This window comes from Tachypleus tridentatus, chromosome 3 (assembly GCF_004210375.1).
Source record: "Tachypleus tridentatus isolate NWPU-2018 chromosome 3, ASM421037v1, whole genome shotgun sequence".
Classification (NCBI taxonomy): Eukaryota; Metazoa; Arthropoda; class Merostomata; order Xiphosura; family Limulidae; genus Tachypleus; species Tachypleus tridentatus.
Genome location: NC_134827.1, coordinates 20,957,786 through 20,976,853, shown reverse-complemented (window position 1 = coordinate 20,976,853; position 19,068 = coordinate 20,957,786). Strand labels below are relative to the sequence as shown.

Below are 19,068 nucleotides of genomic sequence, written 5' to 3'. Positions count from 1 at the left end.
TTTGAATTAAAATTTAAACAGTGTGAAATTCAATTTTTTTATATATAGTGTACAGCAGTAAGAGAGAAATGGGAATGGAAGGATAGTTCGAAAGATGTTTGGCAAATAGAAGATGATACTTCAATCAGGAGTATTTGCCTTCTTCAGATGACTCAAAAAAAGGTTACATTTGAGGATAATAATTAGCAATGGTGATCTGTGGGTACCGCAATGTCATCCAAAGATAGACCCAATTCATCTAACTCCACATGGAGACAAAGGCTAAAAGGAACAGTGGCAGACCTTCTATATGAAAAAGTGTGGCCCACTGAGGAAGGAAAACACAACCCCAGAGGCTGTGGTAAAGACCGAAGTTTTGAAACATACATTAAACACAGTTGCAAACGACGAAGGTGTAGAGGGGGTTCATGGGATGTGCAAACTCTGGACTGAATAAGTGCAGAAAGCCCCTGTGCAGAGACAAAACTCCTAATTGTAAACAGGGTCCAACATTTTCAAGGCAGAAGTCCTGATAGAGTCATAGACCACAGACCCAGAGTCTAGATTTGTTCGAATGAGGGCGCGATAGATTTTTAGCGTGGAACATCGATCCGCACCCCAAGAAGTGAAAAAGAGGACACGGAGAATGTTCAGTGCCCTTGTTCACATCACACAGCTGCTTAATGTGTGGAATAAAAGTCAGTTTACTGTTAAATATAAGTCCAACGAACTTGGCCTTAGGGACCAAGGAAAGCAAAGCTTCACCACTAGTGAGTTCAGGATCTGGATGAAACCCCGTTGACTGTAAAAAAATGCATGCAAACAGTTTTGGAGAGAGAAAGGTTGAAACTCTTTGCTGTGGTCCACGTCAGTAAATGACTGAAGGCAGTATGTAGCTGCCACTCAATATCCCTCATATTTGACGAGTGGCACGAGATATGGAAGTCGTCGACAAAGTTACTGTTTGCAACTGTAGGGGATTAGTTGAGCACTGATACCATTAATCTTTATAATGAAAATTGTGATACTCAAGACACATCCCTGCGAGACTCCAAATACCTGTAGGAAAGAATAGGAAGTTGTCGAACCCACACGGACCTGGAATCGCCGATGCATTGAAAAATGTTTAATAAAAATCTGTAAGTCGCCTCGCAACGTATACAAGTTGAGGTCTCGCAATATTACGTACCTCCACGTTGTATCATAAGCTTTATCAAGATCGAAAAATACAGAAACATGATGTTGTCGTTTGATAAAGGTTTCCCTAATTGATGTTTCAAGTCGAATCAGGTGGTCCATGGTGGAGCATTGTCTTCGGAACCCGCACTGAGTGGGTAAAAGGAGGTTGTTTGATTCAAGAAACCAAACAAGACAAGCATTAACCATCCTCTTTAATATCTTACAGAGACAGCTCGTCAAAGCAATTAGACGGTAGTTCAAAGGAATATTGGGATCCTTCCCAGTTTTAGGAAAATGGAGTACAATTGCATGATGCCAAGCATCGGGAAAACATTCTCATGCAAGATACAGTTAAAAACAATCAGAAGAATAGCAAAAGAGGAAGGAGAGAGATGGTGCACCATCTCGTAATGAACATCATTATGTCCGATTGATGTACTGCCAGGATAAGGGGATGATTATAATCATAAAGACGATCACTCTGAAAGGAAAGAGGCAATCGTTCTGTTCGTGTTTTGATAGCTAAGAAAATTGGGAATAAAGCATAATTGCTAGATGAAATAGAAAAGCTCTCGCCGAGAGTATTGGCGATACTCTGAGTATCAGCAACTTCCTTGTCATCAGAGAACAAGATTAAAAGGGGGCAGAGGTATACTGACTACTAACCATTCGAATTTTGTCCCATATGACTTAGGAACTTGCGATAAAAGAAATGCCAGAGGTGTATTTAATCCAAGATTCTTTCTAGCTTTGACGCCTGACCTGCCGAGCATGTGCACAAACCTATTGAAATGCAATGCGGTTTAAAAGTGTGGGATATCTACGAAAGGTATCCCAAGCTCGTTTTGGAGTTTTTTTTTGTCATGTGACATGTAGGAGTTCACCAAGGGCGAGGATACCGTGGGAAACGTGTCAAGGTTTTACGAGCACACTGAGTAGCTGCCTGGATAATACAGTCAGTTATTGCTGCCACACAGTCATCTATCGACAGCACGATCAAGTTCTGAGAGAGTAGAAAACGAAAGTCCGTTAGCTTGTCCAACTTCCGTCGAAGCACGCGGATCGAATGTCATCAACCACGGCCATTCTCTATCAAAATGATAGGAAAGTGATCACTGCCCCGTGGATTACTGTCGACTGTCCAAGAAAAGTTGATGAAAAGTGAAGGGGAGCAAATAGAAAGTTCTGTAGCAGTAAAATACTGACTAGGTGCATGAAAATAAATATAAGAACCAATACTGAAGAGAGACAGGCTGTGGTCCAAAAGCATATGCTTTATAGCACGCCTCCTATCATCAATACTAGCACCACCCCAAGTTTTGATTTTTTTTTATATTTAAGTAGGCAGTTTGAAACTATTTAAAAAAACTTATCAAATTTGAAAAATTTGTAACAGGTTCACCAAGATAAGGTTTCCAGTTGTATCTTCTGTTCAATCGTCACATGATTGATACAGAATGATACAGGGATTTGTACCAAGATAAGGTTTCCAGTTGTATCTTCTGTTCAATCGTCACATGATTGATATAGAATGATACAGGGATTTGTACCAAGATAAGGTTTCCAGTTGTATCTTCTGTTCAATCGTCACATGATTGATACAGAATGATACAGGGATTTGTACCAAGATAAGGTTTCCAGTTGTATCTTCTGTTCAATCGTCACATGATTGATACAGAATGATACAGGGATTTGTACCAAGATAAAGTTTCCAGTTGTATCTTCTGTTCAATCGTCACATGATTGATACAAAATGATACAGGGATTTGTACCAAGATAAGGTTTCCAGTTGTATCTTCTGTTCAATCGTCACATGATTGATACAGAATGATACAGGGATTTATGATATTTCATGCAAGGATATGCGAGTTAAACTGTTGGTCGTATCTTGTTTTGATTTTTGGGCTCTCAAAGTGTTGAATCTGGTACTAAGAACCCGTTCTCTTCATACAGTAGATAAAATGTAAATAACTAAAAGACAATATAGTTGCATTATTTTGGACATAGCAGTGTTGAGGAAAAACGTTTAAAATTGTTTTGAACTGCAGGGTTACTGTCAAGGTGCAGTGTCGTCGGATAGAGTATGACCGGACGTGGTGGCGCTCCAAATTAGATTTAATATATTATTAAACCTCTTTAGTATCACATGTATGTCCAAATGTAAAATAATTTAATGAAAGCCTGTAAATATCAATTGCAAAATGAAGTGTAATATCAGGGAATACTTTAATAGCATGCTATGTAATAATTCTAACTTATCACAACTGAACCCAAAAGTACACGAAAGGTTCAAGTTCACTTAGAAACGCATTGAATCATTCACATTCACAATCTTATAGACATTTTTCAAATTCAAATTTTCACATAACTGCTTCGCTCACAAACATTTTTGGCTCCCTTTGTATTTCAATTTCTCAAGCATTCAGCTATGAAAAGGTTACCCATGCATTAAAATATGCAATGAACTAAGAAAATCCGCTTTACCCGCTATTATAGATTTTAAATTTGAGTTTCTCAAACTTTATGAAGATCAGTCTAGTTTAGACTTACGAATTCCAGAAACCAAAACCATCTAAGTCGATAAAAAATCAGTCTTCAGTAGACCATATAAAGTAGCATAATTTCAACGAAAAAGAATGGTTTAATTTATGGTAACGTTTTTCATACTTACCGAAAACAGAGGGAATCTATTTAATGCCATTGATAAATTATCATTATTTATAAGATATATAAATATATAAAAACATTTTTAGTTTCACGTGAAACAGCAAAGTGTATTTGTTTGAACTTAAGCACAAACCTATACAATGGGCTATCTGTGCTCTACCGATCACGGCTATTGAACTAGACTTCTAGCGGTACAATTCCACAGACACGGCGTTTTGCCACCAGAAAAACTGATTTACAAAAGACAGTTCTTTTACTTGTTTATTTTCAAGCTCAAAGCGACACAACGGACTAACTGGGCTGTGGTCATGATGTGTATAGAATCCAGATTTTTGTGTTATAAGCCTTCAAACTTACCTCTGTGCCAATGAAGAGCACAAGACTGATCTTCATAAAGTTTGAGAAACACAAATTTAAAATATTTGTTTTGTTTTTTTTACTTTCGCACAAAGCTACTCGAGGTCTCACTGTGCTAGCCGTCCCTAATTTAGCAGTGTAAGACTAGAGGGAAAGCAGTTAGTCATCACCACCCACCGCCAACTCTTGGGCTACTCTTTTACCAACGAATAGTGGGATTGACCGTCACATTATAATGCCCCACGGCTAAAAGTGCAAGCATGTTTAGCGCAACGGGGATGCGAACCCACGACCCTCGGATTACGAGTCGCACGCCTTAACACGCTTGGTCATGCCGGGCCCAATTTAAAATCTATAATAGCGTTATTAGTAATAACGATAATAAAGTTATTTAAGTTTGCATTGGAAGAACTAAACTTATTTTTACTCATGATGCAATTGTTTGTTTGTTTTGGAATTTCGCCCAAAGCTACACGAGGGCTATCTATGCTAGCCGTCCCTGCTTTAGCAGTGTAAGACCAGAGAGAAATCAGTTAGTCATCGTCACCAACCGCCAACTCTTGGGCTACTTTTTTACCAATGAACAGTGGGATTGACCGTCAGATTATAGCGCCACAACGGCTGAAAGGGCGAGTATGTTTGGTGCGATAGGGATTGGAACTCTCAGATTACGAGTCGAACACCTTAACCAACCTGGCCATGCCGGGTGTACATGATGGAATATCCGTATTATTCTACTTTTTTATTTTAATATCAAGGAAAAGTTGCTCCTCAGTGAAGTGGCTAAAATGCCTGAATCGTTCAGAATTGTTCTAATGTAACCAGCCACGCTACAGAGTTGGATTGCGGGTATCAAAGTTGGTTTAGTCAAACTGTTTACTTCTTTGTTTTATTCGCATGATTACTAAAGTACGATTAGGCCTACAACTACCGAATATAACTTTAGAATCTGGTTCAAGAAATACTTTTGGGTTAAAAAAGCTATAAATAGCGTAACATTCTGATCATTATATAATGTAACTGGACAACCGGGCGTGTAAAATATTGAAATATTACACTATCCTGAATAGACTACCTAATGTGTGGGCCATCATTTCGTTTGAGTTTATTTTAGAAACAATCGGTTAATTTATTTCTCCTACACAGTTTTTCTAGAGGCGAAGCGAAAACAGCATTTGTCCTTTTACGAACTGGGGCTACACGCGTAACAAATCATTGGAAACTCATATTAGACCAACACCCGTAAATGAGACGGCACATATTTCCTCAAATTTCTCCTAATCATATTTATTAGACGATTTAAAGGAGATAGATGTAGTCTTCTGATTCATAATACTGAGATCAACGGCTCGAATCCGGTAATTAGACACAGCAGATAACTATAAGAAAACACACACTTAGATAGGCCCGGCAAGGCTAAATGGTTAGAGGCAATGGACAAACAATCTGAGGGTCGCAGTTTCGAATCCGAGTCACAACAAAAATGTTCGCTTTTTCTCCCGTGGGGCATTATTATGTTCTATCAATCCCAATATTCATCGGCAAAAGAGTAGCCAAGATTGGTGAAGGTTGGTGATGACTATCTGCTTCCCCTCTAGTCTTACAGTGCAAAATTAGGGACGGCTATTGTAGATAAATTTCATGAAGGGCCCGGCATGGACAGGTGGTTAAGGCACTCAACTTGTAATCTGAGGGTCATGATTTCGAATCCCCACACATCAAACATGCTCGCCCTTTCAGTAGTGGGGCGTTATAATGTGACGTGTCAATCTCATTATTCGTTACTAAAAGAGTAACCCAAGAGTTGGCAGTGGGTGGTGATGACGAGTTAGATTCCGTTTAGTCTTACACTGCTGAATTTCGGAGCGCCGATAGCTCTCGTGCAGCTTTACGCGAAAGTCACAAGAACCAAACTAAACCTTCATGTGGTCAGGTCGCTGGACTCGTAATCTGATGGTCGCTGGTTCAAACCCCCGTGACACCAAATATTCTCGCCCTTTCAGCCATGGGTACGTTATAATAATACGGTTAATCCCACTATTCGTTGGTAAAAGAGTAGCCAAAGAGTTGGTGGTGGGTGGTGATGACTAGCTGCCTTCTTTCTGGTCTTACACTACTAACTTAAGGACATTACATGTGCTTTCAATGTAGTTAAACGTAACGATATCTTGTCTTTCAATAAGTTACAAGAGATCAGACGTTTGTTGATAGTAAACTAAATTGTATTTCTAATGGGACTTAATTTAATATATTAAATCATTATAAACTCGTGGGTACGTATCGTTTACTGCACGTTACAATGTTATGGAAACCATCCATTCACAGAACTGGATAACTATTTATGTTATTCAACACTCATACTTGAACAAACAAACAAACCCACATGAAGCTTTGGGCAAAAACTCAAAACAAAGAAACTAAACTCAATGAAAATCACCACTAGTGTATGGGATTTCAATGTCTTCATTATATAAAAACTTTAACGTCCACGAACGACGAAGTTACAAACAGAAGAAACAGTCATGATGTAAAATTATCAAAATAAAATACAAGTACATATGAAAAAGACATAAGTTTAAAATATTTCAAATACTATGCACTTCGAACTTCCAGACATTTCAGCTTTAGAAATTTATGGTTTTGTTAGTCCTAAATCAAATTTTGTCATAGCTACTGATTGCATGTGCTTTACATGTTTAGTTTGAACCTTATCACAGAATCCTTGACAAAAAAATCATTTTTAAAATTCTTAAAATTACGCGATGATCTTTTCTTTCAATTTGACTTTTAGGTAACGTGTTCAGTCAAGCAGATCATATGAAAAGAGACCACGTGGCTTCTCTCGAAACCAACTGATAGCAGGTGTGTATTGTTTGAGTATGTGTGTTTATGTATAAGACATTCCTATGTCAAGCGTTATTTTACATATTACACAAAATATATACTGCCACATGAATTGCATTAAAATTTGACAGTTAAAACATTAGGGAAATTTCCTTTTGCCCTTACATCTATGAGCATATGATACCAGTATTAATTCCTGTTTAGTTAGATGTGTTGCCAAACTGTTATATTTTAAAAAGAGAAGTTGCAGTATTTTCTTTATATTATCCAGCTCTGGAACATGGTATGACTGAGAATAAAAAAGGTACAGGCGTTTTTCTCGCATGCGCACTTAACAAGTTAAGCTATACATGTGCGATGAATATCTAATATTACGCCAAAACGTTATGTCTTTGAACGTATCTCTTCCTTAACGAGCTGACTGATTCAGGTCAAATTTAGCATGTTATCTTAGTAGACTATATATAAACAAATTCTTGTTAAACGTTTCACATATTGAAAAATAAAAGTATTCTGTTGAATAACCGCTATATCGTTACTGCATTAGCTATTGTAAATAAAAACTCACTCCACAACAAATTTCTATAAGTTATAAACTACAACTAAATGTTTGAGTGTTTTGACTTGTTTCTTATAATAAACAAAATAAAATATCCAGCTACAATGTTAAGAATTAACATATTGCTACAATTTACGTTTCTATCCTGATACACACATTTTAACTTCTGGTTCATACTAGAATTAGAATAAGCACTTAAACCTGAATTAGACGCGTATTTAATAATTAAAATACTTTTGGAATGATTCTTATTTCTTGACGTAAAATATAGTTTTCCGTAGAAGCAAGAATCAAAATTATTGTGCCAACTGAACCAAATTCGAACAATAAAAATATTGACCACATCTCTTCTGTAAAATGGGTTGTTTTGAAATAGAACTGACGGAACTAGTTTTCCATTTCTGCGAATTTTCTCGTTTCGACTTCTACAATTCCCCACTAATCAGTGGGGATGAACTTTTTTGAAAATCCTCGAAGAGATTTTCCTTCTTTTGACAAATTTCTCCACGTTTTCCACGTTTTGAAAGGGAGAAATAAGGCTATGAATGGCAGTCTCCTTAAAACAACTTGAAAACGTTTTTGCAGTAAGGCATTTTAACCATATTAGAATAACTTAGAAAAGAATGTCCATTATGGACATGTGTACTTTCACCAAGGGCAGAGCCGAGAATTCAAACTGTCGTTAAGAATATTGTCAGATTCCTCATCCACTTTATTATTATCAGTTGGTTTTGTTTATCTGATGTATCAAAGGTCAACTATTTATTTGTCATTTTATATGACCATTTTTAGAATAACCCTTGTTATAATTAGAATTTTATAAGTGGATAACTTTGTACTGAACATGAGTGGTCGTTTTCCCAGCAAGGCACGTACGTTTCTATACCTACACATGCAGTCGTTATATATGGTAATAAACACGTACAGTAAAATGTTATTGTACCATCTTCTTTCGCTTGACATTAATTTGTCCAGTTTTTTTATGGTGAGGTATGAGTTTAACCAATTAATTACTCTCGTACTTGTTTTGACCTGCCTTCACACAGATAATTTCTAAACCCTGATCTATTTACCACAAGAAATCGCTATGTTTGCTTTTACAAATAATTAAACACTGTTTTGTTTGTTTTGAATTAAATGCAAAATAACATTCCATCATGAGATTAATAGTTTCGTCACATCCGCTTAGATTAATAGCTTATCACATCCTGTAACATTACACTCATTGCTTTCTCCGTCTTGTTACAGCTCAAGAACGCACTACTTAAAACCCTCTTATATACGATTCAGTCAACAGGTAGGTGTACTAAGAGAGAAAGGTAGGATGACTTTTTGTGATCAGTATACCCCATTCAACTCTCTACCTGTTACATCTTGGTGTGACTTGAAATATTTCGTTAACATGGCGCAGGATAATCCAGCTTTCGAGCTTCAGGTAATATTAAAAAAGTTTTATTTATTTATGTGTGACAAATCACTGACATTAAAATACGACACAATACGCTTATATGACGTAGTAAACGTGTTAACCAATACAATTAAAGAAACCACCAGAGCTTTGTGCAGAATTATCATCTCACAGAATGTTTTTGAATTACAGCTTCTGGGAAAAATAAACATCACAAAACATGTTTTAATCTCGATTAATTAAGCTATGTATTTAACATCTAGAACCTAAGTTAGTCATTAATTTGGGCATTTCTAATGAAAATCATTATTCAGTGTAAAAATACATATTATTATGAGTGATTTAATTAATGGGTGGTTTTGTTAGAATGAAACTTTAATCTAAAGGTAAAGAAGTAACGCCACAGTTTTAACATCTTATGGTGATCGCAAAGAGGTTAAAATGTATGGAAAAATATGTACGTTTCACAAAGACCGGTATAAAATCCGTTATTGTAATAATAATAATACTATAGTTTTTCAAATTACAATTTAACGTAGAAAAATTGTACTAGTCTTCCCTTTAATTTTCCTAGACATTGTGGAAATGTTGCCTAACTAACCGTCCTCGATAATATTATTTGGAAGAAGGAAAGATGTTTCTCACTAAGCACTAAGAGTGATATATTTCTAAAAAGTTTTAAGATATTCTGAAATACAAATATACGTATATATATGTATGTGTGTAAGAAGAGAGCTTGCCTAACTTTCTCTATATCCTCATTCTTAGTTTAAATTTTATATGTATATTTATAAATCCTGAATTTGAATGTATTTTTGTTGACGCACATTTTAATGGTTTCTTAATGTGCCGAAACAGGTAATAACAAGTAATGTAAGAAAGTATTCTGAAAAATATGATCACTTAGGGTGATCACACTCATCACCACAAACTAAAGTAATATATTTTCTTGTAGGTATAAAGTACGTGATTAAAGAAATTGGACCTAATGAATCGAAATGGTTATGGCGTTCTGCTTTTAATCTCTGGGTCGTGGATTCGAATCCCCGTTCCACGAAACATGTTGAATATTTCAGCCGTAGGGGTGTTATAAAATGACGTTCAATCAAATTATTTGCTGGTAAAAGAGCAGTCAAAATTTAGAAGTGAGTGGTTATAACTCGCTGCCTTCTCTCTATTATTTCACTACTAGATTAAGGACAGCTATCGTAGATAACGCTCTTGTAACTTTCGCAAAATTCAAAAGAAACCAAATCAACAAATCTGTGAAATAGGTTTTCTGTGCTTAAAACAGTAGAAGATGCGATGCATTGCAATATGGTATTATTAGATAACTGTGAGGATTCAGGGAGAGCATGTTTGCTTTTCTGGTGATTATTTTATTTTCAGGTTTCAATTTATCCTTCTCAGCTTATCCTCTTTCTTACATTACTTGTTATTAGTTACTTCGGCACATTTGGAAACCATTAGAACGTGCGTCGACACAAATAGATTCAAATTCAGAATTTATAAATAAAAACATATAAAATTTAAACTAATAATGAAATATTTGTTTTAATATTTAATATTAATATGTTTATATGTGTATCTCTACATGTATAATGAAACACAAGGCTGTGAATTTGTAGGTTTCTTTAAATACTAAACATTAATATGTTTATATATGTATATATGTTTATCTATGTGTCTGTGTACGTAGAAAGAAACCAACGACTCAGAAAATGAAACCCAGACAAAAATTGATGAAATACAGGTAAGAATCAATTAGTCCGAAAAAAAGACATTCTAACTATCCAGTTATATTTATTTTTAGTCTAGTTTATAAACATTTTATGCGTAAGAAACATAAACTGGGTAAATATGTAAAAAATGAAGTAATAGTTTATAAATAAATCCATCAATTTTCCAACTTCATTCCGAAACGTGACACCATAACTTTAAGGAGGTGAAGAAGAAGAAAAAAACACCAAATGAAAAACACATGTTTTTATGAAGTAAACATAATATATGTACATCTAAAAACACATGTTTTTATGAAGTAAACATAATATATGTACATCTAAAAACACATGTTTTTATGAAGTAAACATAATATATGAACATCTAAAAACACATGTTTTTATGAAGTAAACATAATATATGTAATCTAAAACACATGTTTTTATGAAGTAAACATAATATATGTACATCTAAAAACACATGTTTTTATGAAGTAAACATAATATATGTACATCTAAAAACACATGTTTTTATGAAGTAAACATAATATATGTACATCTAAAAACACACATGTTTTAAACATAATATATGTAAACATGTGTTTATGTTTTTATGAGTAAACATAATATATGTAAAACATCTAATATATGTAAACACATGTTTTATGAAGTACATCTAAAACACATGTTTTATGAAACATAATATATGTACATCTAAAACACATGTTTTTATGAAGTAAACATAATATATGTACATCTAAAACACATGTTTTTATGAAGTAAACATAATATATGTACATCTAAAAACACATGTTTTTATGAAGTAAACATAATATATGTACATCTAAAACACATGTTTTATGTTTTATGTACATCTAAAACACATGTTTTTATGAAGTAAACATAATATATGATGAAGTAAACATAATATATGTACATCTAAAAACACATGTTTTTATGAAGTAAACATAATATATGTACATCTAAAAACACATGTTTTTATGAAGTAAACATAATATATGTACATCTAAAACACATGTTTTTATGAAGTAAACATAATATATGTACATCTAAAACACATGTTTTATGAAGTAATAATATATGTACATCTACATAATATATGTAATCTAAAAACACATGTTTTTATGAAGTAAACATAATATATGTACATCTAAAACACATGTTTTTATGAAGTAAACATAATATATGTAATCTAAAAACACATTTTTTATGAAGGAAACGTAATATATGTACATACATGTTTTTATGAAGTAAACATAATATATGTACATCTAAAAACACATGTTTTTATGAAGGAAACATAATATATGTAATCTAAAACACATGTTTTTATTAAGTAAACATAATATATGTACATCTAAAAATACTAAAACCATTTAATTGTCTACCATTTGTCCATATCTTGTAATATATTGGCGTCTATTGCAGAGGTCACAGACGAAGATAGAATCAGAGGTGACATCTTATACACTGTAGAGGAAGCTCCTCGTTGGTACCTGTGTATCCTACGTTTTTCTCCATTTATGTTATTACGCATGTCATAATCTCAATTGAAAGCAAACGATATTTCAGAATAAGACAAGTTGATTAAGACATTTTTGAGTGACATTAAAACTGGGTTTTACTTTGAGTTTCAAACTGAAATGTTTAAATTTACAATCCAAGGATGTAATTACTTAAAAGTTGGCTAATTTAGTGACATGTCAGATATCTAAGATTAAACTGTGTGTTTTTCTCTTCTTAGCCCCAAAATTGTTATTATGAAGAAAAACATATATTAGAAGCATTAGTGTTACACATTGCTATTATAAATATTACAAATTGCTAATGTTTATATTCAAATACGTTCGTAAAAATATATTTGTTATGTTCAGTAAAGATAAGTTGAAGTATTTTACTTATAAATCATTTTAACGTATCTTTAGAATTTTCATTTCACTGTGTCGAAAAGTTTTTGTTAATTTTTTTTCTTGCTTAGATAATATTTTAGGTAAAGTCAGTTCATTGAAATATGAATAAAACCAATTGGATTTATTGTTTAAAAATTACAGCAATATCTAACAATATGGCCCGGTATGGCCAAGCGCGTAAGGCGCGCGACTCGTAATCCGAGGGTCGCGGGTTTGCCCGCGTCGCGCTAAACATGCTCGCCCTCCCAGCGTTGGGGCGTTATAATGTTACGGTCGATCCCACTATTTCGTTGGTAAAAGAGTAGCCCAAGAGTTGGCGGTGGGTGGTGATGACTAGCTGCCTTTTCTCTAGTCTTAGACTGCTAAATTAGGGACGGCACAGATAGCCCTCGAGTAGCTTTGTGCGAAATTCCAAAACAAACAAACAAAACAAATCTAACAATATTCGGGTCTATTGTTGAATATTCTTACACAGTCACGCCAATGCTTTGCACCAAAGAGTCCGATCCAGCTCGAGGCTGTATAACATCAACAATATTTTTTGTGTCAGGTTAGGGACCCTAATCCAGTCACATTCAGTGCAAGGTAAGATCATATAATATCTATCTGACTTGAATTATCTTAGAAATGGAGAACATTTGGAACTTAATAAAACTGTAACACTCTGTAGATGCCCTTAACCATAAGAAACAAGTGAAAACCATGTTACACACCTACAGTAACGTACAGAATCGTGACGATACATGATTTAACCATTTTTGTTTTGCTTTACTTATATTCTGCTTACATAACTCCAAAACTAGGGATACCTCAGATTCATGGTGGTTTTTTTCATCACATAACCATTTGGAATAGTTAGTGAAGTTTTAGAATATGTGTTTGTATACGGATGCAATCCTCGAAAACCCCAGGTAACTAACTAATGACTTATTTAATTGATTGATTTCCTAAACACTTGTCATGAAACTTAAATTTAATATGAAGTCCTATTCATTTCACGATTTCATATCTTTTTTATATGAACCATAAAAATTTCCCCCTTCATGATCAAGCACATTCTGTGATATGAAGTATGCATTTATAACTTAACATGTTTTTAAACATTTCATTTCCTAACTCGCTTCGTCAAGCTAGCTATAACCTGATTCTTTGTTTGAAATTAAGTACAAAGCTACATAATGGACTATCTGTGCTCTGCTCACAACGGTTATTGAAACCCAGTTTCTAGCAATTTGAGTCCACAAACATACTACTGAGCCACTGGTGGGCATGACCTGATTTATCAATGAATTTGAATATAAACTTTATGATATTTTTGCAGGAGTCTCTTTTCAAAGTATACTGATATAATTCTGATAATTTTATCATTGTTTAGTTTAATGCATAAAGCCTTGTTAATTATAATTTTTATTTTTGTATATCTCTGTATGTTATTGTTTGAACGTTTTTGTGGGTATCTATGCTGTGAGCTTTAGTTTTTTGTAATGCACTACGTGTGTGTGACTGGGATTCGAACCCGCTACTCAAAGAATATAAGTCGAATTAAATGTAACAATTTGTTGAAAAAAATTACAATAAACACCAGTGCTAGTGCATTACATTATAAGGAATTGCACTCACTACCATGATAACTCACCTTTCAATATGTGTATTAATTAATATAATTTTCACCAGATTTTCTACATGTGTTAGCTGGAGACCTTGATGTGCCAGATTATTGCTGGTGTTGCTGACTGGATTGTGCCTTCTTCAGAACAATAGGCATGAGTCGTAGTGCATAGTCCACAGTAGTATGCACAAGGAGAAGATTGTTACATGCATTATTCCCAAGTGTCTGATGGAGCTGCTTATGATCCTAACATTGTGTTATTTTTCGAATATAGCTTCTTTTTGTGTACAGTTTGAAACGAATGTTCCGTGCTTGATGGCATAACAAGAAACGAAGTCAGTGTCGTCTCAGACCAACACTGTATTATGATGATTAGTCAATCTGACGACAGTTTGGATAATTTAAACATCCGCATTTGATCTGACACAGAGCTACACACAACCCTTTGTTGGCACTGTTCAACAAGAACTTGTCTTTCCTTAATGTGCACGCCATATTTCTTGTGAAATACATTGTGGGCCTTAGATCACTAGTATATCGTCTTGTATGAGCTCCATCCAGTTTCATAATATAAAACCACCGTTAAGTTCGTACAGAACACTACCAGGCAGGTTATTTTGCACTCCAGGCATACCTTTTTACACAGTTCTGGCCAGTACAAGTGTGTTGGCTTCCAACAGTAATATATGAGAGCACAGTGGTAGCTACATAGTTCTTACTTGAATACTTGGTCCAGTTTGCTACTGATTATACCAGCTGTGAACAGTACTGGAATAGAAGCTACTGGTCGATTATCGAAGACTCAGTATCAATAGATACTGCTAATTCCTCATGTATGGTAATAAATTGATCATTCATCCTGAGAACATAGTCCAGAACATTTTGGCGACCAACATTTCATTCAAGATATTTTTCCCGCTCTGATAGTTCGATACACATTCACATCTTCCTCGGTAATGTCAATGCTGTGAGGTGTGGTAATTTGAGAAGATTGCGATCTTGAAGCTGGAAAGAAGATAGGCTTCATTGTATCATGAATGTGTCGTTTCTAATGTTCTCTTGTGGTTTTCATATGTTGGTCGCTAGTGCAAAAATTTACTGGATTAAAATCTTGAATGACAATGGTTTACTTCTGTGTATACTGGACTTAAAAGTAGCCAAATGTTCCTCTAATTATCGTCGATCCCTAGTCCTCTGGTTATTTCGTCAATTGTTTGTAGACTTCTCACTAAAATCTGTCCTTCAAGAAAGTGTATAGAGAGGCTAGTGCAGAAGTTTACTACCCAGCCATGAAATGTCTGATACACCCTATGAAGTTCATGAATGTACAGAAACCTCTGGACCTGAGAGTAATATCATGAAATTAACTTCCATCGGGTTGTCATTTTACAATTATCGGTGCTTTCTACCAAAGTAGCCAACGAGATGCTATAATGTGTATTTCATTATACGGTTTGGTATGGTTACGAATGAATTATATGATAGAGTTGATACAGGAGAGATTTGTAGGTCCAAGGTCGATCATAGGTAGAAAAATTATTTCCGCTGTTTCGGAATAATAGGACCAAAGACATATAAAAATACTTCAGAGTGTGATAATAGCACTATGGACAATATCTAACGGAGCTGGAAGACCAAATTTTCATAAGTTGGAGACTGCAACCCTGTACATGGCAGTGTGAATTAGTCGACAATAAATAATCCAACATCTGCATTATATTCTGTTGTTACAGATTTTCGAAGCATAATCCTTGTATCTCAATATGAGCAAAGTGTTGAGATCATCAGTGGTTCTCACACTGAGATCAATATTTTCACCCACATACTGAATGTTATCGCCTGCAGTGAAGTCAGGGGTGTCAGTGTTGTGAGTTACAGCAGTACTCCATTTAAACAACTGTACGTTCTGATTTAATCTGCATAAACCACGTTCACTGAAGGACTCGAAGATCATCCTATAGACAAGATGCTAGTACCTCTGCTCAGCCAGTCCCTGATGCAATGCAACTTTTAAAACCTGTGGTATAACTGCTTCAATTATAGCCCGGACAGTCTATTTCCTACAATGATCAGGTGCATCAGAGTATCCAAAGATTCCGGGAAGAAAGATGTGGTGTCATCTATGTATTGCTGGAACAAGGGTGTGTATATAAATATTAGTCAACTGATTTAAAGACTTTACATTATTAACTCTATTCTACTCATCACCATAGATTATAGAGTAATTAACTACTTTGATCAATGCCTATACCTTTACGTGAATCTTATAACTTTCTTTTCTTGAATGATTTTGAAGTTTGGTTGTCTTCTGTTAAAAACTTTGATTCAAAGTCTGAAGTTGGTGCTGCAAAGTTTATGATTAATTGCGTTAGCTTAAACTGCCTGGAAGTTGAAACCGTGATTGTGTGGAAGGTTTTACAATAACTTACAGTTTGGCTTTGCTTGTTTGAAATATAACACTAAACTACACAAGGGTTTACATACGTTTGCTGTCACAAATTTAGCAGTGAAAAACTACAGATAAGGCAGCTGGCCATCACCAACCCTAGCCATCTCTTGGTCTACACTTTTACTAAAGTATAAAGGAATTTATCGTCATTTTATGGTAGCTATAAAAGCGACCATAAACACTTACTACAATATTTTATACAACTGTGACACTATTTGAAGTTTTATGCTGTTTTTACACTTCAGGATCGTACTTACATTGGTTATTGTTACTTCGATTTGTTGTTACACGCTTAAACAATACAGCGCAATTACGGACAAAGCTACTTTAATATTTAGACATGAAGAACTGACTTTATGTTGTTTTTATGTAGACTTCCAACAATTCAAGGCTCGTCCTCCACCTTTCTGGTTCCGATATTTGCTATTTTGAGTTTACATCAGTGGAAGTGTCCTGGTGAAGAAGAAATATTATCGGCAACAGAAGAAGTGCTACAAGAAATCTTGCAAATCCGAATGAGAGAGGTGAGAAATTATAGAAACATAGTTTATTAAAATAATCAATATTCTATTTAAACTTATGATGTTAATATTAAGATAACTATAACTTCTTTGTCAAAAAGTGTAAGGTTATGAATGACACTATAAAAAATAGTTATATCTGTCTTATTCACCTGCGTTTGTTCTTTCCATTTATTTTATACCATTGAATTAAGGTATGTTTGTTTGTAGTCGAGCGCAAAGCTAAACAATGGGCATCAGGTGCTCCGCCCACCACGTGCATCGAAACCTGGTTTGTAGCATTGTAACTACGCAAACATACCTCTGTGCTACACGCAGACAATTGACTTAAGAAAATCAAACAATAAAATATACAGATTTTAAGAACGAAAGGTAATTCTTTAAAGGACTTAGCCCGTGCTATATTTTTATACATTTTCCTATGAATGATATACCTACGATCGAGTGAATCAACTATACTTAGATTTTATTTCTAATACGTTTCCTGCACAAAAATATATGTATTTAAGTTAATATAATCTTATGTGGAGCATTACTATTTACAGTAAAGTATGAGATAATCCATTCCTCTGAAAGTAAACGTAATATTAAATTATTCTGATTTTATCGCACCAAGGCAATTATCATGAACATGTATAAATACAACTGGTTCCACAACGATCTGTACTTTTGTATTATTTTAATAAAAAATATTATAAATTAACTACTGTAGCAGTTTTCTTTTCAATAAAACATATACGTATGTGAACCTATTAATTTTAATATACAATAACTATGATCTATACTTACAAAAATTAACTATAAGTGGGCACATAACAGAATTGTTATATATACTTTCTCTCTATGTTATTTATAATGTAACTCCTTATATATTTCACTAGATACAAGACACTGTCATTGTGGCATCCATCTTTGAAATGGGTATTGGATTCACAGGTGTTGTTGGAGTAATGCTTCAGTGATTAACACCTTCATTTATCGTTCCCACCGTATCTTTAATAGGACTTTCTCTTTTCGAAGAAGCATCTTCTACAGCTGGTAAAAACTTGGGGAAGAACAATTATGTGAGTCTTGTTCTATCATCAACTTATTGATAGTGTTTTCTGATGATTATAGATAAACGTGGAAGGTTGAACTAAATCTTTAGCTGATGAAATAAGAACATTTCATGGGGTCGCTTACATACGATAGCTGAGAAATAAAGAGTTCTACCATAGTGTCAGCTCACACTTCATTTTCATGAACAGTATGAATTATTCGTTTCTATGTAACTTCCAAAGGAAAACACGTCTTCTTATAGTTAATGTAACTAGTTGAAAAACTGTAATACATCTCAGAACCTCAAAATATATCTAACAATTTTTAATGCCATGAAGAATTGACTGTATTTGTTAATCCTGGTGCAGCCCCTAATTTTTATTATAGGAAGATGATAAGTGCAATAAAATAAGATAGTTTCGCATTAACAGTGGTTATCATTATATGAAAAATGAATTGCTATGAATTAGTTTTCTTGTATCACTATTAACCAACATCTCGAAAGTAAGTTAGATGTTTCATAAATGTGTTCAATTTAGAAATAACAAAATATATTTTGGGATCAAACTGTCCTCCGATTTAGATATTTGCAGCTTTTAAGTCTGTGTTTGGAAAAGAGAACATTTTCAAAATAAAGTGCAACGGTCCCAAGTTATTTACAGATAAGTCTCTTCTTGGATTGGACAAGGTTATGTGGGATTAAACTTGCGTTGTTTAGAACAACATGTATTAAAGCAGTGCAAACCAAATTCTGCTAAATTTTAAAAATACTTAAACCAAGAATGACATAAAAGCCTTTAAATAATGTG

The 19,068-nt window shown here is 34.3% G+C and overlaps 1 protein-coding gene across 1 annotated transcript; it reads left to right on the top strand.

Moving 5' to 3' along the window:
- Positions 1 to 8,987: 8,987 nt before the first annotated feature.
- LOC143247932 (solute carrier family 23 member 1-like) lies at positions 8,988 to 18,564 on the top strand. Its single transcript, XM_076496483.1, has 5 exons — positions 8,988 to 9,020; positions 10,693 to 10,746; positions 16,295 to 16,392; positions 17,074 to 17,224; positions 18,103 to 18,564. The coding sequence occupies exons 1-5, from the start codon at positions 8,988 to 8,990 to the stop codon at positions 18,181 to 18,183; spliced, it is 417 nt and encodes a 138-aa protein (XP_076352598.1). The 3' UTR covers positions 18,184 to 18,564.
- Positions 18,565 to 19,068: the final 504 nt, after the last annotated feature.